We start from the raw sequence: 27,846 nt of genomic DNA on the forward strand, positions 1-27,846 counted from the left end.
AGCTCTGACACTATAGAGTTGTGAAAGTTTTCTAACTTAACCTTCGGAGGGTACTTGGCCAATACCACATTGACACCGATACTTTCTTTAAGGTCTTCTTTGTTTCTGTTTCCCAGGTTCTGTCTAGAGCACATGAGGACCGCGCAGCTCACTGATGATTTTTGGCATCATCACTTTTATATATATATATATATATATAATAGAAATAACTTAAGTTAGAAATATATGCCTAAAGTGAGAATTGATTTTTCTATATATATATATATATACATATATATTAGTTATTAGTAATATAATGAATAAATATTTATTTATGCATGTTAAGATTGTTAAAAACTTGTTATTATTCGGTGAAACTACAACAACATTCTTTATATAAATCAGGTTCTATTTCTCATTTGCTATACACTTGAAAGTTATTTTTTTTATGTTAGTCTTTATAAATATATTGTTTGATTAGAAATGCCTACTATAAAATATGCATCTGGATATGAAAAACTTAAAAAAGAAACAAAAAAAATATTAATTAAGTCTAAAAAAGGATCAATGGATAAATTTGTTATTAATAATAAATAAAATATAACACAAAATTTAGATGAAAATATCACAAATGAACAAAAAAATTCCCCAAAAAGAGTTAGAAGATAATGAAATGATACTATTGCAAGATAACAATGATGTTCAATTTTGCAATACAACAAATCTTGATAATGAACTTCAAAAGAACTTAGAAGAAAATGAAAGTAATGATGAAAATGTCACAAATGAACAAGTTCACCATAATGATGTTCAACTAGAAGAAAATGAAAATAAGAATGACAGATGAATTATATTCCTTCAAATATTTATGATCCAAGTAATTGGAAAAATATTGACACAAAATTAAGAGATTTATTAATAGAAAGAGGTCCAATTAGAGACAATGATATAATTTTTCCTAAAGGTGATGACACTAGGCATTTTTCTACTATTCAGTACACTCGAATATTATTAAATGGGGAGAAGCATGATAGAAAATGATAGTGTATTCAAAAAACATGGATCAAGTATTTTGTTTTTGTTGCAAGTTGTTTAATTCTAAACGTACTGGCCAACTATGTAATGAAGGAACTCGAGATTAGAAAAATATTAGTTCTGAAATTAAAAATCATGAAACAAATAGAAAGCATATTACTAACACGAACACTTGGCTAGATTTGAAAATGAGATTGTCAAAATATAAAACAATAAATTTTAAATAAAATATATTATAATATTAAAATATTAATTTAATTAATAGATAAGTATAAAAAAAAAAAAATTATATTTTAATTCCCGCCCTAGACCCGAAATATCTAGGCCGGCCCTGGTTGATGTCCCATGGTGCACCGGATCGCAATCAAGCCTCGTCCCATCAGTTATTACTCATTTTCTGACCGTAACTGCCACTGCAACTACAAAATCAGGCACACGTAATTAGGTAGCTAGCAAATCAGGATTTCCCCGGGTGGTGATATTTTTTGAGGATAAACGGCAGATCCTCGGGTGGTGATCTAAAGAAAAGAAAAGGGTAGTCTTTGTACATGCCACGTACCCTATTTTAATGTCTTCCTCTAGGGTACATTATCAACTCTCTTAAATATTCCGCATTTTATCCAAAATTGATGGTTTTTTTATTTTATTTTTTTAGTATAAGCTAAAATACCATTTTTATCCAGGCATTTTAGAATACTTTAATTTTAGTTCTTATATTTTAGTAGTTGTCAAATTAGTTGATATTATTTTTAACTTGCTATCAAAAAATTTTATTTTTTGTTAATGAGTTATTTTTATAAATAATTTTAATTTATGACATTCAACCTTAATAATTATTTTTTATTATTAAACTAATTAAGATACTAAATTAATTTTTAATTTAGACAAAATTGAACCCGGTCCCTTGACAAAATTTGCTATACAGTACTTTTTTAAGTCGTGCACCAACCTCAATTTTAGGTTGAAACTCGAATTTGTCAAATACAAATTCCAAAAAGTGTCTACGTTACTAAATACCAGATGTTATACCCCTAAAATTTTCTTTAAAAAATACTATAATTTTGCCCACGTATCTTTATCATCGGACATTTTTTACCAGTTAAGACTATTTGTCTTTTATGAGGTGACAACTTAAATGTATTAAAATGGCCCCAAAATGTAGGAGGAAAATGTATTTTCGCTTTCATTATTCTAACCTCTAAACCCCAAGTCCCAATTTTCAGTCCACGTTCGTTTTGTGTCTCAAGATTTTGTGTCTGAATTCAGTATTAAAAAAAAGGGGGGGTCAGAAGGAGAGAGAAAGGGTAGTTGTGAGTAGCAGAGTTGTTGGACATGGCTGCACCTGAAGGTTCGGTTCAGAAAACTGAGGAGGAGTGGAGGGCTGTTCTCTCTCCTGAGCAGTTTCGGATTCTTCGCGAGAAAGGGACAGAGTAAATTCCCTGTCTTGGTCTTCTTAGTCATGTCGTTTTTTGCCGAGTCTTTGTTTGGTCTTCTTGAATTTCAGTGGATGATTTTTGTGAAGGGTTTGACTTTAATTAATGGGGTTTTCTTCTTAGTCATGTCGTTTTTTGCCATGTCTTTGTTTGATCTTCTTGAATTTCACTGGATGATTTTTGTGAAGGGTTTGACTTTAATTAATGGGGTGTTTGGCATTTTGGGCTGTATGATCGGTTTCTGAGAATATCATATCATGTAATTTCTGATGAATTAGCTGACTTTGATTTTCTTTTTGTCTAGTTATGTTTTGCAGCTTAGATTTCTTTTTGTTGAGCATGGTTCATTGATCAAATATATGGTACATCATTTGTTCCTGTATATTGTTTATGTTTTGGATTGTTGGTATTTACTTAGTGTACAAGGCTCTGCAGATCTGCAGGGTCTGGGTGGGTTTGGTTGATGATTGATAGGTAGTCTAAACCGACCCAACCGTTTTTAACTGGTTTAAAATGACCAGTTTTGATTCAAACCGTTTTGACTCGCAACCCGATTGACCCAACCCCAACCTGTCTGTTACTAGGCTTTGCCCCAATTTCAGTGGTGTTGCTATTCATGGTGTTACTACTTATATATACCAGAAGAGAGATTGCCAAAGGCCTTGTAGCTGAATTGACACATCTCCACGTAGAAAGTGTCTAGGAGTTTAGAGAGAAAGGGTTTGAGCCTGGGGGTTTAGAGAGGAAGGGTTCGAGCTGCAGAGTTAGCAACATGTTATAATTATTTCTCAAAAAAAAAAAAAAAAGAGAGAACTTGAGCTGCTATTGGGCTCTTGGTTTACATGTCAAAAATTGTTTAGAGAGAAAGCTGGCTTAATATATATAGAAAAAAAAAATTGATCATGTAGGTATGTAATTCCTGTAAAATGTTTTCTTGCAACAAGATCTCATAGACACACCCACATTGCCACAAGTAATCAACTGTTTGCTACAAGATCTCATAGTTACACTCACATTGCCAAAGTAATCAATTGTTTGCTACAGTTTATTTTCATCTTATTAAGCTTGTATTTAGTTCTTTTGACTTATAACTTTCTAAAACTTTACTTTCCCTAGGTACAGTTGTACTTTTGTCCCCAGCTTATCTTTTAATCCCAATAAGCCAACGAAAATAAGCTATTTGGCATATTGCTACAAAAAAAAAAAAAAAAAGAGAGAACTTGAGCTGCTATTGGGCTCTTGGTTTACATGTCAAAAATTGTTTAGAGAGAAAGCTGGCTTAATATATATAGAAAAAAAAAATTGATCATGTAGGTATGTAATTCCTGTAAAATGTTTTCTTGCAACAAGATCTCATAGACACACCCACATTGCCACAAGTAATCAACTGTTTGCTACAAGATCTCATAGTTACACTCACATTGCCAAAGTAATCAATTGTTTGCTACAGTTTATTTTCATCTTATTAAGCTTGTATTTAGTTCTTTTGACTTATAACTTTCTAAAACTTTACTTTCCCTAGGTACAGTTGTACTTTTGTCCCCAGCTTATCTTTTAATCCCAATAAGCCAACGAAAATAAGCTATTTGGCATATTGCTACATGAACAAACGCAATTATGTCTTATAATTTAAGATACCAATGGCATTGTAGCTTGGTTGTATTTCTCCTCTCATTTTAAGCAGTAGGCGGCCCTTTAGTGTATGACTAACTGCAGGTGCAGTTGGTGCGTAGGGATAAGGATTCTTCTATTAGACGAGTTTGGACCGTCGGCATACTAACAGTGAATAATTTACAGGCTGAAAGGCACTGGGGAATATGACAAGTTCTATGAAGAAGGGATTTACAACTGTGCTGGTTGTGGAACACCACTTTATAAGTCCACCACCAAATTTAACTCTGGCTGTGGATGGCCTGCTTTCTTTGAGGGTTACCCTGGAGCCATAACTCGCACTGTGAGTCTATTCCTCATGTGCTAATATTTGTGATTGTTGATGTGCGACATTTTTTTTTTTTTTTGTTACTGATTACAATAAAACAACTATGCAGCCGGACCCAGATGGGAGCAGAACTGAGATTACATGCACAGCTTGTGGTGGGCACTTGGGTCATGTTTTCAAGGGGGAGGGATTCAAAACTCCTACCGATGAACGCCACTGTGTCAACAGTGTTTCAATTAAGTTTGCTCCTGCAAACTCTGCTCCTTCCTTGTGAAGTCTTTATAGTGTAGAGGTGAATGTCAACAGTGTTTCAATTAAGTTTGTTCCTTCAAACTCTGCTCCTTCCTTGTGAAGTCTTTATAGTGTAGAGGTGAATATGCATACTGTGTACAACCTTTGGGTTATGTCATTTATGCAAACTGGAACGAACAAATGTATTGAGCAGGGAGTGATGAAATGATGACTGATTGCAATTTCATGCTAATAAACCCTTTGTTTGTCTCTTTACATGGCTTTGTTGGTAGTTTTTAAGAAAAGACCAGTTTGGCCTGCACCATGAAATTTATTGTGTACAATCTTTGGGTTATGTCGTTTATGCAAACTGGAAAGAGCAATGTATTGGGCAGGGAGTGATGGAACGATGACTGATTGCAATTTCATGCTAATAAACCCTTTGTTTGTCTCATTGCATGGCTTTTTAGGTAGTTTTAAGAAAAGGCCAGTTAGGCCTGGACCATGAATTTATTTGTGGAATTGCATTTTTACTTGTATCCATGTCCAATCTTTTTATTTTTCTTCTTAAAAGGAGCATTTAGAACTTGAAGTAGAGAATGCTTCTTGTCCAATTTATTTATTTTTTATAAGTTTGTTGTCCGATTATTTATTGAAACTAGTTAGACAATTAACTAAGAAGAAATTCATCAATCTTCTGGTAAATGGAATTGGTATGGAAGGATCATTTATCTACCACATGGTATCCATATGGGTTTATGAGCAGACTTCCACGGGATCATAAATTTTATCAACTGGCCAATCACGTATACATAGATAGCAAAGATCAGCCCTTGAAAGCATCTAGAATACCAACTGAGCCTTAATTCTATTAGCAAGTTAACAGGTGGAGTTATGCTCCTGCTCTCTGTCTAAACTATTACCAGAGATTCTATTTTTTAAAGGACACAAGGCTCGCGGCAAAATTTCTCTGAAAGACCCTTTGACCAGAGATTCTAGTTTCCTCCTGCTACATCTTTGCCTACACTCCAGTCCTTTCTGAAGTAACCTTAGTGAATGAGAAGAAATGTACCACAAAAACAGAAAAGGAGCCCCCGAGCATTCATATAAGCAGCAGCAAATAAGGAAGGAACAGAATGGCCGAATGAGAACAAACAAGTCCATGCACATATATATATGACTCCAACATGCCACCTCCTTATAAGGCTGTAAATCAACGACCTATTTGAGAAAAAATTGGATTTGACTTAAAAAAAAAATTATCATGTTCGTTTATTTAGCAAATAAATCAAACAAGCTCAACTTTAGACTCGATTATTAAATAAGTCAAATTCAAACGTAATAATGTGTTTGTGAACAAGCTTGAGAGTATGAGATTTGATTCAAGTACATAAAATATTTTGTCTTATATGTATATGTAAGGATAAGGGCCCAAAATTGTATATTGGACCTTGAGTTTTAACTTAGGACGTCGGTTGGTCCGAGATCTAATAAACGATTGTGGAGGTGTTAAGTTTAGAATCCCATGAGCAGGTTGCAAACGGAAAGGTTGGGAAAGGTAATTCGAGGAGAAATATCTCCTCCGATGAACGAGGCATAGATCAAATGTATATCTTGTCGTTCAAGGTGACCTTTCAGGAAGCTCCACTGATGGAGAAATGCATTATGAACGTACTGGAAAGATGAGAGTTAGGAAATATTGAACGAAAAACTGCTGTCACCTCATTGAATACTTTACAACTAACTTTTTAGCTGCATTTATGTGAAAAATACCTCTGCACAGTGCTGCATTGGCTATCAACGCACAAAGAGCCTGAGAGGCTGTCCGATGGGACAAGCACTCAAGTAGTAGCTTGGATAATTAGCAAGTGAAGGGCCAAGATTGTCTAAAGAGAGTTATATAATGTAAGAGACCTCAAGAGAAAAGGGGATCAGGTAAATCAAGAAAAAAAATATTGTAGCAATTAGGAATCAAACTTAAGAGCAGTATATAGGAATTAGTCTCCTCAGACTTTGCCAAGGACATTTTTTCTTAGTGTAAATTTGTTATCTTTATTACTTTGTCATCAAGATCTATTTTACTTGTTGTTCAATTCATTAAAACCCAGTTTTCCAACCCATTCTCTACAAATTCGTTGTCTTGGGCTTTTTGGGCCTAAGTCCATCTATTTTTTGGGCTAGGAATTCAAATCAGGTCCTTACAGTATACATTTATGAAAATAAAACTTAATGTAAATCTGCAAATAAGTTTATAAGATATCGAATTATTATTTTTAATTTATAGATAATGAGGGCGTTTGGATTGCGCGTTGCGCGTCCACGTTTCCTCCTGTCCGCGTTTTCCCTTTTTTTTTATTTTTTTTTTTGCCGCATTATTTGACTCTGAGAGAAAAAAACACTGTGCATGAACAGTGATTGCACTGTTTACACACTGTTTACGCAATAAAAAATATTAAAAATGAGTCCTACGACACTATTCATACATTAAAAATTATTTTGCTACAGTGTTTTTAGTTTTTAGTTTTCAGTTTCAGCAACAATAAGTTCAATTCAAATGGACCCAATATAACTAGTCCATTTCTTAGTGAAAATTATTATATAATTTTTGACATTGCAACGCTTGTGAATCTAATTTTCATAAATTCATAAACAAAAATCATTTTATCTAATCGACTCAAATATAATTTCATTAAATGAATGTGAAAACTATATTTGTCCCATGATAAAGACACGAGGAATTCTTATTCAAGTCAAGAGAACAAGGCTAGTAGCAGAAAATAACCTGCCTAATTCTCAATTTAGTCAGGTGAATTCATGCAATGGTTTGCTTTATTTTTCCGGAGCTGAAAGAAGTGGCCCCTTTCTTGTGCAAGCCAAGTTTGGGTGGCTCCACCAGCCAATAAGGGTAGGCACAGTGGCTCTGTTCCTCAGACTCGGCTATATTTCATGACCAACAAGTACAAGGTGCTGCAAACCTTATATCCAATTATTAAATTGATCGCTTGTAGTGACAACATAAATGCAGAAATATACACAATCTATACAGGAGCACAAAGGGCAACATCTCTTCCTTTATTTAGAGACAGTGGAATTAAACAATACCATATTCTCCTAATGATACCCTCAAACCTATCACTCCTTTGGAGAATGCGACCTTCTTTCTCTAAAAATATCTATTTAGTGAAAGATGGTTTTGACAAAACCATTTTCTACTAATGATACCCTCAAACCTACTACTCCATTTGAGGATTCTACTTTCTTCCTAAAAATTTCTATTATACATCAACTAGCTTTATTGTCATCTTCCTGATCATATTAGATTCAAGTACATACTCTGAGAAGTAGATTGAAATCAGACATACTAATTGATAAGATCCCTATTGCATTTTACATGTAATTTAAAGCAACCCTTGGCTATAAATTACAAACACCACATGCAAAACAATCAATTTGTACAAAGGCCATTCATGAAATTATTAGTACTTATCAATTGCAAGAGAAATTAGGATATTGTCATGAAATGTTAAAAACCGGTGAACAGATATGCAAAACTTTATCTTCCTTCATTCGCATGAGCTATATTTCCCGAAAATGTTCGAATATATCAGTTTATCAAAACAAAAAACAATGTTTGAATATATCAAAGTTGCATTTCACAAGTTCATTCATTCCCCCTTTAAATTGCCTTAAACTAGACAACAACCTAGCAACTGGTCAATAATTCTGAGAAAACACAAGTGTTTAGAACAATCCATCATCAGATGAACTTGTTGAAGAATCATCAACAAAAACTTAAAAATCACAGAACACGACAGATGGTTCTGTTCAATCAACCAAAGAAACCAAAACTTCAAATATATGGTCAGGGTGCTAATCCGCAGAGTCCAGCTCTTTTATGCAAAATTCTCAGTTCCCTTTGTCATTTTTTCCTTCTTTCATTGCATGCCTTCAAAGCTTGAACTTCTGTCAAATATTTTAACAACATAGAAATACAAAAGTACTTCAATAAGAAAGCAAGCACAGTGAATGGAAAAAAACAATAGAATGCATCAACACAAAAACAAGAAATTTCCCAGATTTTCAAATGGGAATTCATACCAAATTACCAATACCCCAAAAAAGGCCAAAATACATTATTAGTCTCTAAACGATAAGGGCTTCGCGCAAGGGCAATTTCATTCCCTAAAGTTAAAAATTTAACAAACTTAAAGTGACCGTTTTTAGTCCTTATGAAATGTCATTACATGTCGGTTTTTAATTTGGACAAATCGTCTGACAGACTAAAAGTGATCATTTTAACTTTAAACTTCAGAACCAATAGTGTATAAGCAAAAAATAAAACTAAAGAAATTCAACATTAAATTTTCGCTCTTTCTGCAATGAACTCAAAAGAGAGAATAAAATCCAAATTCTTCATAATTCTCATAACCCTAATATACTTGTAAACAGGAAATTAAACCCACAAAAAAAAAGAAAAAAAAAAACCTAGCAACTGGTCAATAATTCTGAGAAAACACAAGTGTTTAGAACAATCCATCATCAGATGAACTTGTTGAAGAATCATCAACAAAAACTTAAAAATCACAGAACACGACAGATGGTTCTGTTCAATCAACCAAAGAAACCAAAACTTCAAATATATGGTCAGGGTGCTAATCCGCAGAGTCCAGCTCTTTTATGCAAAATTCTCAGTTCCCTTTGTCATTTTTTCCTTCTTTCATTGCATGCCTTCAAAGCTTGAACTTCTGTCAAATATTTTAACAACATAGAAATACAAAAGTACTTCAATAAGAAAGCAAGCACAGTGAATGGAAAAAAACAATAGAATGCATCAACACAAAAACAAGAAATTTCCCAGATTTTCAAATGGGAATTCATACCAAATTACCAATACCCCAAAAAAGGCCAAAATACATTATTAGTCTCTAAACGTTAACGGCTTCGCGCAAGGGCAATTTCAGCCCCTAAAGTTAAAAATTTAACAAACTTAAAGTGACCGTTTTTAGTCCTAAAAAAATTAAAAGCGATCGTTTTTAGTCCTTATGAAATGTCATGACATGTCAGTTTTTAATTTGGACAAATCGTCTGACGGACTAAAAGTGATCATTTTAACTTTAAACTTCAGAACCAATAGTATATAAGCAAAAAATAAAACTAAAGAAATTCAACATTAAATTTTCGCTCTTTCTGCAATGAACTCAAAAGAGAGAATAAAATCCAAATTCTTCATAATTCTCATAACCCTAATATACTTGTAAACAGGAAATTAAACCCACAAAAAAAAAGAAAAAAAAAGAAGAAGAAAAATATGTGAGAGTGAGAATAGAGACTTAAAAAAACGCATACCCATCTGGCAAGACTTCCAATTTCTATTACTTTTAATAAGACAATCCTGCAAATCATGGATAAAAAAAAAGGGTTCTTCAAATCAATCGCAGTAGTCCTAAAGTAAATAGTGTTCTCAGGGTTTAGGCTTTAAGATGAAACTTCAAAAATGAAAAAGTTTTTTTTTTTTTTTTCCTGCAAGGACAAGTAGAGAGAAGAACATTCATTGAGCTGTTTCACGTTCTCATCATCATCATCTGCGTCACTCTGATGAAGACTTGCCTTCTGGGACTGTGGCTCTATTTGTGGTTCCTTTTGCTCCATGTTTTTTTTTTTTGTTTTTTGATTTTTTGCAATTTGGCTTTGTAATTGTTGTGTTTTTTTTCTTTTCTTTTGGTCGGATGTGGACGGCGTGGTACAATGTGGGACCCTTTTTTTAAGTACTAATTATTAATTATTACTTAAACCATTGCCAATTTAATTAATTAATTAATTAATTTTCAAAAGTGATAATAAAGAAAAGAAGAGTCAAGAGAGTACTAAGGAGATGACCTTTTCGTATGAGGTTTATTCAAGGAAACCAAAATTGTGCGGCAACCAACTAGGGGAGGTGGTTAATTAGGGTAGGAGGTTAAATATATATTTTTTAATTAAAAAATAAATAAAATTGAGTGAAAACAATAAGAAAAACAAGAAAATAAAAATTTAACATTATCGTTTAGCGATAGCATGATAGATATTATATATGGTTAGACCTTGAACTAACAAGAAATAAGTCTAAGGTTTGAGTTTTTCTTATTTATACTAATAAGTGCATTGGTGCTTATCTCTTTTCGTGCTGCTTTAGGTGTGTCGGAGTTGTCACCATCACCTCCTAAACTTTTTTTATTACCCGTAAAAAGAAAAAAGAAAAAAGAAAAAAGAAGAAGAAGAAGATAGATATTATATGTAGCCATCGATTAAGGATTCATATTTAACCTATGTGTCCATAGTTAGAATTAATGAGAAAATATTGATTTAAAAGAAGTACCAACGTCTGAATTGGATATTGATTATTAGTTTCTTAGCCACATTATTGTTTTGATGAAGATCATTGCAAAGTTTGATTCTTTAAGCACATAATCTTATTGCAGGTTTGAGCTATAAATCTCATCAATTTATAAGCACAACAAACTTTCTTATACTTTTATTTCATTTCCTACATTAAAAAAAAAAAAAAAAGAAGTGAATTACAATTTTATATGTAAATCCAATTGAGAATTTGTATGACTTTGAGAATGAGCAAAGAATCTTGACTCCTTTTACAATTGATAAGTTGAATGAATAGCCCTACTAGTAAGACAACTTTTGTCACATCTTTTTTGTATCATTTTTAAAGATGATTAATTGTAAATGATTGATAATAAAATGATGTTAATGATAGATTTATGTAAAAGTGATTACTGACTATCACATTTTTTTTCAATTTTAGAATTTGATAATTTGGAGATAAGGGATTTAAATCTTAGATATCTTCTTCTAAAAAAAAATCTCATATATATTCGTTAAGAGGTGCTAATTGATCTATAAAGTTCTTGGCCATTATTCACAACTTACTGTCTCAAGAAATTGTTTCAATACTATGTGATTGAATAATTGAACCAATGGAAGATTAAAGGAGTTAGAAATTATTCCTTCTATCTTGGAGAAGAAGTGTACCCTTCACTAAATTCCACTTGCCAGTGCTATTTAGCCTATTTTCTGATGGGTGGTGCCACTTGATTTCCCATGAATCTTTTTGCTAGCAAAGAGTAAGCATCTCACCCTTTCCTTTTTTCCTATAGACAACACCAATCGCTTAATCATACAAAGCAATGAGTCATTGTATTGACTTAATTTTATTTTAATGTGAAGAGGAGCATATAAAATATGTTTGACACCATAATAAGAGGGTGACAGATTAATAAATTTCTTTAGATGATGCGTAAAAAGGTCTATTTTGTTGACAAGGAAACAGAGGGTTCTAGGGGAGAATAGATATGGGAGATGGTGCCTTGTTGCGTGTTCATATGCAATTAGGTTTTTAGACTTTTATGGCAATGACATTTTCTGACAGTAATTTCCATAAAAAACCACAAAGGACATGAAATGAAAGCTCACCGAAGTCATTGTAATGTAATATCACGTCCACACGTATATATATGCACTCACATCCATACATTTGTGCATAAAACAGAAAATGGTCATTTTCTTTTCTTTTTTTTTTTGTTTGTTTTGTTTTGCATAATGTTATAAGATTCTCTGTCTTAACCCTTAGATTAGGATCATGGTTTTAAAAATTGGACCGGACTGGTCGGTCTGACTGGTTCAATAGGAAACCGCCTTCAATCTGGTCCGATTATAGGCAAAAATCGAAAATAACTTAAAAACTGAAAAAATTTGAAAACCGGCTGGTTCAACTGGAGAACCGTGAACCGGCATAGTTGAATCAGCTACTAACCGGTTGTATTTTTTTTTGTCCTTTTCCTAGCCTAAAACAATGTCGTTTTGGCCAGGAACCTAAAACTAACCCTAAAGACTAAAGTCCTAACACTCTCACACTCTCATCTCACGCCTCATCCCTCGTCTCAAGCTTTCTGCCTCTCTGAATATCCCTCGCGGTCTCACCTCCCTCACTTAACTCAAGCTCGCTCTCTCTGAAATCTGAATATCCCTCACTCTCTCTGCCTCACTCTCATGATCTCACCTCACACACGCCTCTGATTTTTTTTTTTCCTTCTCATCCTTACGATCTGAACTCTGTCATCATCATCCTCATGGTTTTTTTTTTTTTCTTTTTTCCTTATCAGTCTCGCCCTCGCCCTCTAAGCTTTGCTCTCTACTTCTCGGCTTCATCGGGTAATATTCTTTTCTTTTGATTTTGATTTTGATCATTTTCTTGGTTCTTTTTTTTTTTTATTTTTTATTTTTTTATTTTTAGCTTCATCTTAGATTCTCCGTTGAAGATAAAGAAGATGAGAATGAGGATGATGATAATGATGCTAGTGGTGGAGCATTTGGTTAACATGATGATATTGATTTCAATTTTCTTCATAACAAATGAGGCTTCGGTCTTAAAACTTAGTAATTGTTTTTTTGAAACTTTAAAACTTATTTGCTATTTGGATGTAATGAACTTATTTGCTATTTTTCATTTGGATGTAAATGTAATGACTAATGAACTTATTTATTTGGTTTTGTTGAAAGTTTATTATGTTAAGGATGATTGTTTTGTAATGTTATTATGTTAAAATCTTTAAAAAGATGTTATATACTTATATACCTGTATTTTTTTTAAAGGAAACATATTTATTACTATTGGTTTGTTAGTTTTGGTATATTAAAAAATTATTAATTATTTATATAATTTAAATAAATAATAATTAAATTATTTATGATGTCACCAGTTTGACCATCGGTCGGACCCCGGTCTGATCATAAAACTGGTAATTAGCTTTTTTTTAGGTTCTTTCACCGTACTGGTTTTTAAAACCTTGATTAGGATTCCTAAATTGTTCTTCCATTACAAACAATGCAAGTGCCATTAGATCTATAAACTATTGGGAAAAATAAAAATAAAAATAAAAATCCTTGGCCATGTTGGTTTGTTCTAAATAACAAATTTATAATGAGGCTGGAGTCATTTTTTAGCTTTTTTTTTTTTTTTAAAAAAAAAAAAAAAAAAAAAAAAAAAAAAAAAAAAAAAAAAAAAAATTTCTTTTTGGTTGTTGTTATGAAGATTCATGGTGTTGGAGATGATAATTAGATGAATTCCAATTTCCTAAAAAAGATTGGTTCACAATTTATTCTCACACTTACCAAATGCACACACATGCACAAAATACACACTTGGATTAAAGAAAGATTGTCAAATTGTTTTGCACTGGTTTGTTATGTGACATTCACATTACTAATCCATTTATTAACACTACGAAACAGAATCCAAGAGAGAGTAGGTGCCTAAATTTTCATAAACTATTAAATTCCCTTTCATAGACATCTGATAAAATTGTATCAGTACATTTACAAATTGAATTTTGATGTGGCTATCGGACCAAAAAGGGGAATATTGGCTGTTATATATGCAGCAGTGATATGGATGATATGATTTTTGCACGTTCAAGTATTTTACCCCCATGTTATTAAAAAAAAAAAAAAAAAGGGTAGCCGACCCCCTTCGATTACTTAGGCAAGCCGCAAGTGAATCTTTGGCAGCTTTGTTAGCAACAAATTCGGCAAATAATTACAATCTTAAGTTTGTAATTTTTGAAGGATGGCTCCAAAATGTAATCTAATGCTATTTTGACCCAAAACTCGAGTTTTCAACCGGATTGTGGGACAATGGGAGTGGTGTTGGAAAAATTTTAGTGGATAAACAAGCTTGATATAACAAATAATAACCTGAATAATTAGCAAGAACAAAAAATGAAGAGAAGTTTAGAATGAGCTCATATTGCTTATAAAATCACATTGCAAAAGCATTGTTCTTAAATATTGATTAATGCCACTTAGAGTAGAACTCGGTTCAAATGACTCTTTTGTGAAGTGCCACTTGGAGTAAAGCTAGGTCTGAATGGCTCTCTCAGCCAATTAACCCACCAGTTCATACTGTAGCATCGACCTTCAAGTGCAAGATGTGATAGGGTAGGGCAATGCATATGTGTGTGATATTTATAAGGCCTAAGTCCACACTAAGCATAATATATTAAGAAGTTAAGATATCATTGGAGACTTACAATGGCTTATAATTACAAAAGGAAGCTCAATCCAAACCAATGTAGGACTAACAACAATAAACAAAGTGTTTGGAAAATGCACCCATACTAACAACTGGGTGGATTTGCGAAAAGGTGGGTTGCATAGCAAGAGTGGGTCAATTTACAATGGGGGTGGATCATGAGAGAGAGAGAGAGAGAGAGAGGTGGATTGTAGCTGAATCGCGGTTGGGGGAGGGATCTGTTGTGGACTAAGGTAAAGGTATAACAATTTGGGTCTTATGAGAGGTTATTTTACTATCACATTGGAAATATTTTTTAAGTTGATTAACAATTTTCACCTGAACCAAATAAATACTAAGATGTTGATATTTTCAACCTATAATGTAGCCCATTTGGCAATATTTTGTAATTGGGATGAACTTCTTCCCATCTCCTATATTCCTCCCAAAATTTTCTCTTTGAGGTTGAAAATGGACTAGGTCGACTCCTCTTCTCTTTTTCTTAACTTAAATTTATTCATAATAGAAAAAAAGAAAAAAGAAAAATGAGAACCATCATTCAATTTGGAAAAAAATTATTTGAGGGTAGGTGGCACAAGAATGAACTAAAAAATATAAAAAAATTATCACTTTTTTTTTAGAAACGAGAAATTATTTATCCCCAAAAAAAAAAAAATTTTTTTTTTTTTTTTGCGAGGTAGATGTCTAATTTTAATCAACCATGGTTATCTTTGGGAGGCATATTTGGATAACCATGGTTACTTGATTTTAAAAAAAAAAAAAAAAAAAAAAAAATCTCTTAACCCAAAAAATATAAGATAGAGTGAAGAGAAAGTTCAATTCTTTATTAAGAGCATAACATAAAAAGAAAATAAAGGAAAAAAAAAAATAGCAAATAAATTTTCCCTTTTGACAATCCGATGTTCTAAGGTTGTTCGTAACTTCGATTTGTTGAACATTAGCTCCAATCTGGTACGTATCGATCGTCGATGTTCTGATTATAAAACCTCAAAATTCTCGAACTGCTGTTGGGGATCTTCCAATAATATTTGACAGTGTGGCTACAAATATATATGGATTTTGGGAACTTTATTTGATGCTTTATTGATCTATGGCCTGGTTTCAGAATTTAGATTTGTATAGAAATTCGTGTGGATTCTTTGAATTTTGATATTTTTTGGCAACTGTGTATATCTGTAAATGCATTGATGATTGAATATTTTTTGGTTTCTGGGAAGAACTAATTTTGGATTTTTTTTTTTTTTGGTTGCAGAATCTTGATTATCGTTTTTTTCTTGATACTGGGATTCATAGGTATGTTTTCTAGTACTTGCTGCATGCAATGGTCAATCTGTTTTAGTTGTAAATTTTTTGTATTTCTGTTATGAGATAATGAGAAGCTGATCTTATGACTTGGGATTATGAATCTCTGATACCAATGTTAATTTTAATGTTTTATTATTTTTTTTCAATGGGTTTGATAGTGTTGGTTAATCAGTGTTTTAGTGTTGCATTGACTCATTGAGGATTGATAGATAGATGATGATAGATAGGCTTGATCAATGTATTGAAAGATATTATTTTGTGCAGCTGAGAATGGCATCAATGGTTGCTAAAGCTAATTGTCAGGTGTCTTCTTCAGTTTCTATACAAGAAAAGGGGAGTAGAAATAAGAGGAAATTTCGGGCTGATCCGCCTTTAAGTGGTGACCCAAATAAGATTATCTTGTCACCTCAAAATGAATGCCCAAGTTATGAATTTTCAGCGGAGAAATTTGACATTGCCCCAGGTCATGGACAATTGAGTGCCTGTGATCTGTGTTGTGTTAACCAAAATCATTCTGATGGGTTGAAACTTGATCTTGGATTTTCTAGTGCTGCAGGTGCAACTGAAGTTGGGCCTAGCCGGCCTAGAGAAGAATTAGAGGCAGATGAATTCCAAGACGCTGATTGGAGTGATCTTACGGAAGCTGAGCTTGAAGAACTTGTTTTAAGCAATTTAGACGCCATTTTCAAGAGTGCAATAAAAAAAATCATTGCTTTTGGTTACACTGAAGAAGTTGCTACAAAGGCTGTCTTAAGGTCTGGCCTTTGTTATGGGTGTAAAGACACAGTGTCAAATATAGTGGATAATGCTTTAGCATTTCTTAGAAGTGGCCAAGAAATTGATCCTTCAAGGGAGCACTATTTTGAGGATTTACAGCAGCTGGGGAAGTATGTATTGGCAGAATTGGTTTGTGTTCTTCGAGAGGTTAGGCCTTTCTTCAGCACAGGGGATGCAATGTGGTGCTTGTTGATTTGTGATATGAATGTTTCACATGCTTGTGCAATGGATGGAGATCCCTTGAGTAGTTTTGTGGGTGATGGGACCTCAAGTGGGAGCTCCTATAATTCCACCCAAATTCAATCTAAAACAGATATCAAAAGCTTGGAATTGAATCTTCCAAGTCCTTCTAAACAGTTTAATTGTTCTCATAGTACTCAATCCGAAGCACCCACCATGGCAGGAGTTCCCAACATAATGAAACCAAAGAATTCCCTTGTTCTCAATGGACTAGTATCAGAGAAAGAGGGCACGACTACAACATCTGATACTATTGATAAATCCTTTAATGTTGCAGGAACGTCTCAATCTCCTGCAGTGGAAGAAAAGTTTGGGGGAAGTAGAAAGGTCCAATCTGGTACTACTAAGAGAGAATACATACTCCGACAAAAATCACTTCATGTGGAGAAACATTACCGGACATATGGATCTAAAGGGTCTTCAAGAGGAGGAAAGCTTAGTGCTTTTGGTGGTTTAATCTTGGATAAAAAATTGAAATCTGTATCAGAATCCGCTGCAGTTAATCTCAAAAGTGCTTCCTTAAAGATAAATAAACCAGTGGTAGTTGATATGCCTCAAGTCAATGGGAATCATAGTCTTTCAGTCAACTCTGGACTCCCTTCCTCTGCAGCTTCAAACCTGGAAAGTATTAATACCATTTCAGCATTGTCTAAGACCAACACTTCAACAACAGTAGCTGCAGTTAATTCTCCACCTGCATTACCTGCACCTAGTACACCACCTTCATTATCAGCTGCCGATACTGAACTTTCTCTTTCACTTCCTACTAAGAGCAACTCTGCTTTGGTGCCCTCAAGCTGTAATGCTGAGCCATCTAATTGTAGTTTTGCTGGCATACCATATGATAAATCTCTGGGGCAGTGGGTCCCCCGGGACAAGAAGGATGAGTTAATTTTGAAGCTGGTTCCAAGGGTTCGGGACCTGCAAAATCAGCTCCAGGAGTGGACAGAGTGGGCAAATCAGAAGGTTATGCAGGCTGCTCGAAGGCTGAGTAAGGAAAAGGCTGAACTTAAAACTCTGAGACAAGAAAAAGAAGAAGTTGAACGGCTCAAGAAAGAGAAGCAGACTTTGGAAGAAAACACTATGAAGAAGCTATCTGAGATGGAGAATGCTTTGTGCAAGGCTAGTGGGCAGGTTGAGCGAGCTAATTCTGCTGTCCGAAGGCTTGAGGTGGAGAATGCTCAACTGAGGCAGGAGATGGAAGCTGCTAAATTACGTGCTGCAGAGTCAGCTGCAAGCTGTGAGGAGGTTTCCAAGAGAGAGAAGAAGACGCTGATGAAATTTCAGTCATGGGAGAAGCAAAAAACCTTGTTCCAGGAAGAACTTAGTACAGAAAAACGCAAAGTAACACAGCTGCTACAGGAATTAGAGCAAGACAAATGCCTTGAAGAGCAACTTGAGGTATGTTCTATGATAAACTACCACTTATCCCAAAATCTTAAGGTGTTATGAAATAGTAAATTTAATCATTTAACCATTAATTGAACACTTCCTCATGAGTGGGCCTGGATTCTCCCTTCACAACTGGGGCATAGTATGTGGGATTTTTAACTTTATAAATGGGAGATAGAGTGGAAACAAGGTGAATTTTGGCCACTTGATTTGATACCATGATAAACTACCATTTGTGCCAAAAACTTAAACGGTTGGGAAATAATGAGTATAATTATTTAACCATTATTTTAACATTGTAAAAGTTCAAATATAATTCCTCGCCCCCACCTCCCCTTCCCCTTTTTTTTTTAATAATGGACCCCCACATGAGGCCAACCAATAACAGGTTTCTCATTGACAGTTCACTCTTTTTTTTTCCTTTTTATAATTTTTTTTTTATTAAGGTTTGTCATTGCCAATTTATTGACCTGATTGGAAGTTAGCATCTGTTAGATAATCAACAGTGGTTGCCACTTTCATAAGGAAAAAAAATTTATAGATGATGTGGTCACAAACATCCAATTAGGATGACATCTGGCATAGGAGTTTAAAAAGTTGGACTTAAAACTCTTTGCAGTTAATGCTCCTTTCACAGTTTGTCGAGGTGCAAATGACACTGCTTGGCGTATTCCTTCGTGCACTCATGCATGCATTGTACGTAGGGTACATGCATGTGCTTATAAAGACGTCAAACAAATGAGAAGAAGTGTAGACATGGTAGGTTACTCCTTTACTCCTTTAAGGCCTGCCTTAGGCTTCCTTCTGGTCAAGAGAATTTAGGTTACTCCTTTAGGGCAAATTCAAGCATCAATTTTATACCATGAGTGAGTGTAATTTTCATAATTATTTTTTTCTAGGTTTGAGACACACTGATGTGTATGTGAGGTCAGTTTGAAAAGAGCCTAAATGCTACCTTCATTTCTTTAATCCCAAAAAAAATCAGACGCGAAGTGAAAGATTTCCGCCCTATTAGTTTGATAGGGGAGTTTACAGAATTATTGCTAAAGTGTTGGCTAATAGGTTGAAAGAGGTTATTGGGGACATAATTTTAGAATCTCAGAATGGCTTTGTCAAGAATAGGCAGATTCTAGATTCAATTCTTATTGCAAATGAGTGCCTGGATGGTAGGTTGAAATTAGGAGTGCCTGGGGTGTTATGCAAATTGGATGTGGAGAAGGTGTATGATCTTGTGAATTGGGGATTTCTCATCTATATGCTGAAGTGCTGTGGTTTTCCTGAAAAATGGAGAAAGGATTTTTTTCCTGTTTATCTACAGTTATATTTTCGGTTTTAATTACTGGAGCCTCTTGTGGTTTCTTTGAGAAATCTAGAGGTCTATGGGAGGGTGATCCGTTATCCTCTTTGTTGTTTGTTTTAGTCATGGAGGCGGTTAGCAGAATTTTGGATAAGGCTTCGAGAGATGGTTGTATATCTGGTTTCAGTGTGGGTACCTCCACATGTAATCATTTACAGGTGACCCACCTTTTTTGCAGATGATACAATGATTATGTGTGATGCTGATCTTGACCAGATTGTATTTCTGCATTTGATTCTACTATGGTTTGAGATTGTGTCAAGATTAAAAATAAATATGGGGAAATCTGAATTAGTCCCTGTGGGTGTGGTTCCAGATATTGATCTACTAGTTGGTATTTTGGGGTGCAAGCAGCGTTCCTTTCCTTTGAAGTATTTAGGTCTTCCTTTGGGTGCAAATTTAAAATTTAAAGATATATCAATCTGGAATCCAATTATTGAGAAGGTGGAAAGGAAATTAGTAGGTTGGAAACAATTGTATCTCTCTAAGGCACGTAAAGTTACTTTAATAAAAAGTATTTTATCTAACTTGCCATCTTATTTTCTTTCTCTATTCCCTACTCCGGTGGATATTGCAAATCGTTTAGAGCAACTACAACAAAATTTTCTTTGGAGTGGTATGGGAGATGATTCGAAAACTCATCTAGTGAATTGGTCTACGGTATGCTCGGTATACTCTCCTATTCAGTCTGGGGGGTTAGGGATCAGAAATTTGAGACGCTTTAATGAAGCTTTGTTGGGAATATGGTTATGAAGATTAGGGTATGAGAGAGATGCTTTTTGGAGAAGGGTAATAGGGGTTAACTATGGAAGTGAGTGGGGAGGTTGGTGCTCTAAGTCCGTCTCAGGTCCTTATGCGGTAAGTTTATGGAAGTCTATTAGTAGTGGATGGACTAACTTTTCTCGTTTTGTTCTGTTTGATATTGGAGATGGATCAAGAGTAAAATTTTGGCATGGTGTTTGGTGTGGGGATAGTTCTCTCAAATTGAGTTTCCTAGAGTTATTCAACATTAGTAGGGATAAGGAGGCTTATGTGGTTGATCTCATGAAGTTACCCAATGGGGTGCTTTATTGGGATATGGAGTTTTTGCATGCGGTTCAAGATTGAGAATTGGAATCCTTGTCTACGTTTATTGATATTATATATGATGTCTCTTTGAGGGGTACTGGTGAGGATAAGTTCTGCTGGATACCTGCTAAGAGTAGGGGTTTTGAGGTGAGTAGCTCTTATTGGGCATTGATAGGTGTTTGTGATCAGTCCTTGCATTTGGAAGCCAAAGGTTCCCTCCAAAGAAGTGTTCTTTGCTTGGACAGCTGCTTTGGGGAAAATTTTGATAATCGATAACTTATGCATGAGAAAATTATGGATTCTAGATTGCTGTTACCTGTGTAAATGCAGCAGGGAATCAGTGGATCATCTTTTGTTGCATTGTCCTATTGCAGTCCAGCTTTGGTCTATGGTGTTCACATTGTTTGGTCTCTATTGGGTAATGCCGAAGTCTGTGGTTGACCTTCTAGCATGTTGGCAAGGGAAGTTTGGTCGTCATCGCAACAACATTTCCTGGATGGCTGTCCCTCCTTGTTTGATGTGGTGCATTTGGCTGGAGCGAAACAACTGGTGTTTTGAGGATTCTGAAAGGACAGTAATCGATCTAAAACTTTTATTTTTTAAAACGCTATTATATTGGATGTCTATCATAGAAAACCATTTTATCTCTTCGAATTATGATTTGATGGATGCTTGTAATTTGTGTTCCTAATTGTATTGATCCCCTGCTGTATATGTTGTGTATACTTGGGTGACTCTCTTTTTTAATGTTTGAATAAATTTTTTATTACTTATCAAAAAAAAAAAAAAGCAAAAATATAAATTACACCCTTAGTTTGGTCGATTGTCATTTTGGTCTATAAGTTTCATTTTTGTCATTTTGGTTTGTGAGTTTTACATTTGTTGTCATTGTTATTTCGTCCTCCTTTCCATTAAAAAAATTATCATTAAGAAGAGCTAATGATGACAGCAAATGTGAACTTACATGACAAAAATTAAATCTATAGGACTAAAATGACAATTGACCAAACTTGAAGGATGTAAGTTGTATTTTTTTTACTTTTTGAAAAAATAAGTTTTATAATTTTTTAGTATTAAAAATTATTTTTTAATGGAGTAGTTAACAGAAGTTATGGATGGACGAAACAACTAACGGTGACAACAAATGTAAACTTATAGGACCAAAATGTCAAAAATAAAACTTGCAAGACCAAAATGACAACTGACCAAACTTAAAGGGTGTAATTTGTATTTTTGCTAAAAAATTATTATTTGTTTGTATGGATGTCAAAATCTTATTGATCTTCTAAAAAGCTTATGTTCACACGTTCTCTTTACTTGTTATCTTAACATTTTGATCGGTGTCTTGAACTTAAATATATTTTATTCAACTTTCTTTTAGGGCTTATCTGTACCTTAAGTAGTAGGCACATGCATGTTGTAAGCCTGTAAACGTGCACATTTTTATGCATTTCCAAACTCCCGATATTTCCTCCATTTCATTTTTTGGGCGGACCAAAACTTATTCCTGAAGTAAAGCTTTTAAAGAAATACATGAAGTGTATTGTAGTAGCTGTCGGAAGAAGCATGTTAATAGGGCAGTTCTAAAGTGCCCTTCTGTTAATGCTTTGAAAGTATTCTGCTTAGTGGTTCCACAAAGATGTCAGTCCTAGTTCCTCTTGGTGCTTCTTGTGATTATGAGTTTTACCACTAGGCCCTTTCTCATTGATATAAAAAATATCACAGGCTAAATGGAAACAGGAGGAAAAAAGGAAGGAAGAACTACTTGTGCAGGCCAATTCCATAAGAAAAGAAAGAGAACAAATTGAGGCTTCAACAAAATCAAAAGAGGATATGATTAAATCCAAAGCAGAAAAAAATCTGCAGAAATACAAAGATGACATTGAGAAGCTTGAAAAAGAAATCTCCCAATTGAGACTGAAGACTGATTCTTCAAAAATTGCTGCACTCAAGAGGGGCATTGATGGAAGCTATGCCAGCAGACTTACAGACATCAGAAATGGCCTAGATCACCAGAATTCCTGGGCCCCTTATATCTCAGATGTGGTGAGAGATTTTCAGGACTACTCTGAGTCAGGTGGTGTGAAACGGGAACGGGAGTGTGTGATGTGCCTTTCAGAGGAGATGTCTGTGGTTTTTCTCCCATGTGCTCACCAGGTGGTCTGTACAACATGCAATGAGCTCCATGAGAAACAGGGCATGAAGGATTGCCCTTCTTGTAGGAGCCCCATACAGCGGCGAATCTCTGTTCGTTATGCTCGTTCTTAATTGTTTTCAGGGTGGTTGAGTTGAGTGTTCTGAATAATGATTGCGGGACTCCTTCGAAATGAATAATGCATTTGATTGGCCCCTTTTATAGTTGAAAAACTCAAATTGCCTTATTTTTGCAAGGTTGATAATAGTATGCTTTCCCACCTTCTTCCAGTTTTGTCTTATAATTTTTTCTTAATCTCTATAAAAGTATGTTAACAATTGGCTCTCACTGTGGATATTAACAATTACTTAAGAAGAATGCAGAAGATGGAAGCTGGCATTTCTATATACACATTTAATTGCATATATTAGTACTTACTGTACATAATTGAGGTAGTTGAGCTCAAGCTGCGCGCCTAGACAAATATTTGAATTCGATTTGGCCCTTGTAAGTAGAGGAGTTGCTAAGTACTAAATAATGTCATGCGTCTTTGGAGTTTCATATTTGTAATTGGTACTTGCATTTGTATATCCTACAACTCTCTCTCTTTTAAATTTTTCTTACTAGTTTAAAAGTTTTGAAACCTGTTTCTCAAAAAAAAAAAAAAAAGTTTAGAAGCCTTGTTGATTATATAAACTAGTTGCAAATCCGCATAATGCGTGCAAAATTTGATATAAATATGTTTTATTGGATAATTATTGAATTAATATATTAGATTATATATTTTTAGAAGTCAATATGTGTTATTTGAAATTATGTTTTATATTAGAAGTTTTTTGTGGTGTAACAACTAACAAATTAAATATTTTTTGTAGTTGCGTATTATATATATAGTGAAATATGTATGAAAATACAATATAATAAATTTCAGGCAAAAATGCAAAGTTGACCTTCTAATTTTCACTCTTTTTCATTTCAGTCCTCTAACTTTCAGTTTTGTCAATTCAGTCCTCTAACTTTTAATTTTTGTCAATGCAGGATTCCGTTAAACTCCAATTATGGGCTATTGTTAATGTTACTAATACGATGTTGTTTTTCCCTTTTAAAAAAAAAAAAAAAATTTCGTAATTAAAATAAAAAAGAAAAATCTATAAAACAAAGAAAAAAGAAAAGAAAACATTTAAGTTGTCGTTGCCCTTCCCCTAAAATAAAACCGAGGAAACTCCATGCCCAAATCCCATTAGTCAGCACCTACCCAACAAAATTAAAATTCACAAAAAAAAAAACCCTTGCACTCATCATTTATTAATTAACTCTCTGTATTACTAGTTTCCCATTTGTTTCCCGAGAAAATCAAATAAGAGAAAAAAAAATTTATGAATAGACTGTTTTTAGTTTAAATAGTCCATACAAAACAAACTAAATACTATCTGATCCAAGGTCCATCGATTCTTTCAGAGAGAGAGAGAGAGAGAGAGAGAGAGAGAGTTAGTCACCAACCCCCACTCAAAACCATATAAATACCCTTACTAAGCCATGAACAACAGCATACACTCTAAATCTCAATACTTTTTTTTTTTCTTTGAATCTTACTTTGGGGCTTTTTCAATAAATAAAAATAAATAAATAAATAAAAACCTTTAGAGTGTCTCTGACCTATCACATTAATTAGTTTGAAATCTAGGAAGTTCAGTGGATTTTTGTTCATCCATCACTAAATGTCCAAAATTAAAAATTTTAAAAAATGAAAGATATTGATTATCATATAACATAGCTAAACCTACTATTAGATTTGACATAGACATTATCTTATTTGACTTTGTTAGAGAATCTATTGTCAAAAACAGAGAAAAAGTATAAAGTTACTCTCAAATTTAGCACAATACTAATTGTTTACCATATTTTTCAATCAAGTTTTAGTTTTCAACATTTTGAGAAGACATCAAGCATTAAGTGTCTCTTCATTTATCTACCATTATAGTATTTTCTCTTCCAAAATTTCGGTTTGTCACAACCTTATCTCTCTCTCACTCATACATTGATTATTTATTTAAGTTTTACAATATTATATATACCAATGCACATTCTAGATACAATCACCCTCATCTACAACAAAAAAATGAGCACAATACTAATTGTTCTCCATATCTTTCAATCAAGCTTTAGTTTTCATCATTTTGAGAAGACATCAATTATTTTTGTTATAAACATTCAAAGTTAAGGCAACAATAAGAAGACCATTGAGGTAAACAAAACGCACAATAAAAAATGATCTCTCTCTCTCTTTTTCGTTTTCCTTTCTTTTTAGTATTCTTGCATTTGTTAAAGTGATTTTGTTGTTTTCCTCTCCAAATTTTTCAATGATATTGACTTTTGCTATTTTTAATTGAGACTTAGAATTGTTAATGCAATTTTATTTGGCCTATTATTGTTGTGGAAATTCCTAACATTGATATGAAACATATCGATAATGAACATTTTTTTGTACTTATTTGTAAAGTGTCAAAAAGCTTTCAGTGCAGTAATTTTGTTATTGTTGCATCCCATGTGTTTGGTAAAATTTCTTTTAAAAATCTTATGCATCTTTTCTCAAATCTGTTTGTGATTTTTATTTTGTTCATTCTATTACAAATAATAAGAATCACCACCATTAAATTTTTAGCTAATTTGAACTTTCTTGGTAAGCTTTTACTCTAGAGCATCATTATGCTATTGATGTTTTTATGTATAGATACTTTAGGAATTTGAGTAATTCTTTCTTGGAATTCCTTTTATCCTTACGTCTATGCCAAAATTGATTGGTGTCTTGATCTGATAATAAAGAGCTATTATCAGGAGCGGATGCTATAAGCTGAAACTCTCTAAAAAAAAAAAAATTTTAAATTAATTTTTGGGGGTTCAAGTGACAACCTAGCAACATTCTTTATGGTGCCCATCAAAACAATCTTTATGGTGTCCCCTATTTGTGGTTCAAAACCCACCATTCCCCCTCTACCACCATATACATACACACACACACATATATATAATCGATTGTTCAAATTAAGAATTCTCATGTGTTACTCTTTAAAGATTTTATTAGATGTGTAGATAGTACTTTTGGTTTATGAAATATGATCAACAAAACGTGATTTTTATATAATTATATCCAGATTGTACTGCAATGTCACGATCGATGGATTGATCTTGTAGGGATAAAGGCCCAAAATTGTATATTGGGCATTGGGCCTTGTTTGACGACGTGAGAATGTCTGAGGAGGGATAAATAACCTTGAAATGTTCTAAATTGAAAGTCTCGTAAAGAAGGAATGGATGGAGAACGGTCCGGGGAGTAACTCCTCCTCGGACACGATGAATACAGTTCAAATCTATATTCCAGCAACCTAGGTGACCTATCAAGAGGTTTCCACGATAAGGATGAGCTTCATGCATGTATAGGAGTGATAAAAACTCAGAAATATCTAAAAGGAAAGTTGCTACCACCACATTAAATGCATTGCAACTACTTTTCTGACCGCAATTATGTGGAGAAGACCCCTGAACAGTGCAGTCTCAGCTACCAAAATTCACAGAAAGCCAAAGAGGGTATCTAATGAAACATGCACTCAAGTGAAGGTTTAGATGATTAGCAAGTGTAGGATTAGGATGGCTTAAGAGGAACTATATAATGTGAGAGACATTTCACAAGATGGGGATTGGAAAGAAAAAAGAAGAAATACTGTAGCAATCAAAGTTATACTTGTAAACAGTTATATTGATTTATACTCAGAATTATCTCCTCGGACAGTGAATTTATCCAGTCCTATGTGTCCTGTTCTTGCTTGATAACCTTCTAAATTCATACTAGCCGTTATTAAATTCATTAGGGCCTAGCTCTTTAACCACTCTCTACAAATTTATTGTATTGAGCTCACTAGGCCATCACCCCATTCATCTTTGGGCTTGGGCCGCAAATTGTGTCCTTACAGATCTTATTTTACCATAAAATCTAAGTAATCATGTGGTTTATGAATTTAAAGAGTTATATTGTGGGATTTGTTCATATGATGAAATAAAGATTTCTTTTTGCATTTTATTTTATTTTATATTTCCACTTTATGATATATGATTTATTGATTATGATCTATTGCATAGTATCTTTATATACTTTTTCACTTAGTGTCAATTGTGTGGAAGAAAGAGACGTGGATCTATGTTTTGGAGAAAAATATATCTATAAGTGTTGAATCGCATACATCTATATAGTAATAAACAAAATATATATAGTTAGAACTTAGTCTAATAGTTCTCACACTTACACGGTAAAATCATTTTTTATATAAAATTTAGGCAAAAATGCAAAACTAACCCTCTAACTTTCACTCTTTTTCATTCAGTCTTCTAACTTTCAGTTTCTTCAATTCAATCCTTTAACTTTCAATTTTTGTCAATGCGGGATTCCGTTAAACCCTAGTTATGGGCTACCGTTAATGTCATTGAAACAACGCCGTTTTTCATCTTTTTTTTTTTATTTTGGAATTAAAATTAAAAAAAAATTTGTAAAAAATTAAATTTAATTTAATTTAAAAAAAAAAAAAAAAAACATTTAAGGTCGTTCCCCCTTCGCCTGAAATCAAAACTGAGGAATCATTCCACACCTAAAAAAGATCTGATGCTTTTTGTTTTCAGCTGAGCTTTTGATTTCAGCTTTTAGAAATGAATCGTTGATAATAATTTTTTCCGATCATTTCTTGAAAACCAAAAAAGGGAGCAGGAAAATAGTTGGGCGGAGAAAGACAATGAAGATGTCGGCGAATGGTGCTGGAGCTACCTCCGCCACGTCAGCATCCAATTCTTGCGAAGGTCCTCTCTCTCTCTCTCTCTCTCTCTCTCTCT

At 33.7% G+C, this 27,846-nt stretch overlaps 3 protein-coding genes and 1 long non-coding RNA gene across 5 annotated transcripts; 3 read left to right on the top strand and 1 right to left on the bottom strand.

Annotated features, from left to right (window-relative positions):
- The first annotated feature begins 2,144 nt into the window (after positions 1–2,144).
- Positions 2,145–4,893, top strand: LOC112009963 (peptide methionine sulfoxide reductase B5). Its single transcript, XM_024042317.2, has 3 exons — positions 2,145–2,444; positions 4,245–4,401; positions 4,496–4,893. Exons 1-3 carry the CDS (start codon positions 2,347–2,349, stop codon positions 4,658–4,660), a joined length of 420 nt encoding a protein of 139 aa, XP_023898085.1. The 5' UTR covers positions 2,145–2,346; the 3' UTR covers positions 4,661–4,893.
- Positions 4,894–9,247: 4,354 nt separating this feature from the next.
- Positions 9,248–10,303, bottom strand: LOC112009964 (uncharacterized). The gene is made up of 3 exons (XM_065775484.1): positions 10,136–10,303; positions 9,964–10,007; positions 9,248–9,362 (listed from the first exon to the last, which is right to left on the bottom strand). Exons 1-3 carry the CDS (start codon positions 10,264–10,266, stop codon positions 9,319–9,321), a joined length of 219 nt encoding a protein of 72 aa, XP_065631556.1. The 5' UTR covers positions 10,267–10,303; the 3' UTR covers positions 9,248–9,318.
- A 5,205-nt stretch (positions 10,304–15,508) lies between these two features.
- LOC112009955 (putative E3 ubiquitin-protein ligase RF298) lies at positions 15,509–23,261 on the top strand. 2 transcript variants are annotated; one of them, XM_065775486.1, is made up of 4 exons: positions 15,509–15,649; positions 15,951–15,991; positions 16,268–18,421; positions 21,212–22,425. In XM_065775486.1, the coding sequence occupies exons 3-4, from the start codon at positions 16,274–16,276 to the stop codon at positions 21,257–21,259; spliced, it is 2,196 nt and encodes a 731-aa protein (XP_065631558.1). In that variant the 5' UTR covers positions 15,509–15,649; positions 15,951–15,991; positions 16,268–16,273; the 3' UTR covers positions 21,260–22,425. The 2 variants fall into 2 exon arrangements, with proteins under 2 accessions (XP_065631558.1, XP_023898077.1); XM_024042309.2 differs by lacking the exon at positions 21,212–22,425 and adding an exon at positions 22,563–23,261 and having other exon boundaries at positions 15,514–15,649.
- On the top strand, positions 18,428–20,119 carry LOC136068384 (uncharacterized). Its single transcript, XR_010629744.1, has 2 exons — positions 18,428–19,171; positions 19,312–20,119. It is a non-coding gene; the product is annotated as an uncharacterized LOC136068384 (long non-coding RNA).
- Positions 23,262–27,846: the final 4,585 nt, after the last annotated feature.

Source organism: Quercus suber, unplaced genomic scaffold, assembly GCF_002906115.3.
Source record: "Quercus suber isolate HL8 unplaced genomic scaffold, Cork oak 2.0 scaffold_112, whole genome shotgun sequence".
Lineage (NCBI taxonomy): Eukaryota > Viridiplantae > Streptophyta > Magnoliopsida > Fagales > Fagaceae > Quercus > Quercus suber.

Coding starts and splice junctions, on each gene's coding strand:
- LOC112009963 (XM_024042317.2), top strand. CDS start 2,347: ATGGCTGCACCTGAAGGTTCGGTTCAGAAAACTGAGGAGGAGTGGAGG. Junction 2,445..4,244: donor CTTCGCGAGAAAGGGACAGA/GTAAATTCCCTG, acceptor AATAATTTACAG/GCTGAAAGGCACTGGGGAAT. Junction 4,402..4,495: donor CTGGAGCCATAACTCGCACT/GTGAGTCTATTC, acceptor ACAACTATGCAG/CCGGACCCAGATGGGAGCAG.
- LOC112009955 (XM_024042309.2), top strand. CDS start 16,274: ATGGCATCAATGGTTGCTAAAGCTAATTGTCAGGTGTCTTCTTCAGTT. Junction 18,422..22,562: donor GCCTTGAAGAGCAACTTGAG/GTATGTTCTATG, acceptor AAAATATCACAG/GCTAAATGGAAACAGGAGGA.
- LOC112009964 (XM_065775484.1), bottom strand. CDS start 10,266: ATGGAGCAAAAGGAACCACAAATAGAGCCACAGTCCCAGAAGGCAAGT. Junction 10,008..10,135: donor CTCTACTTGTCCTTGCAGGA/AAAAAAAAAAAA, acceptor TGATTTGCAGGA/TTGTCTTATTAAAAGTAATA. Junction 9,363..9,963: donor TTGGAAGTCTTGCCAGATGG/GTATGCGTTTTT, acceptor AATATTTGACAG/AAGTTCAAGCTTTGAAGGCA.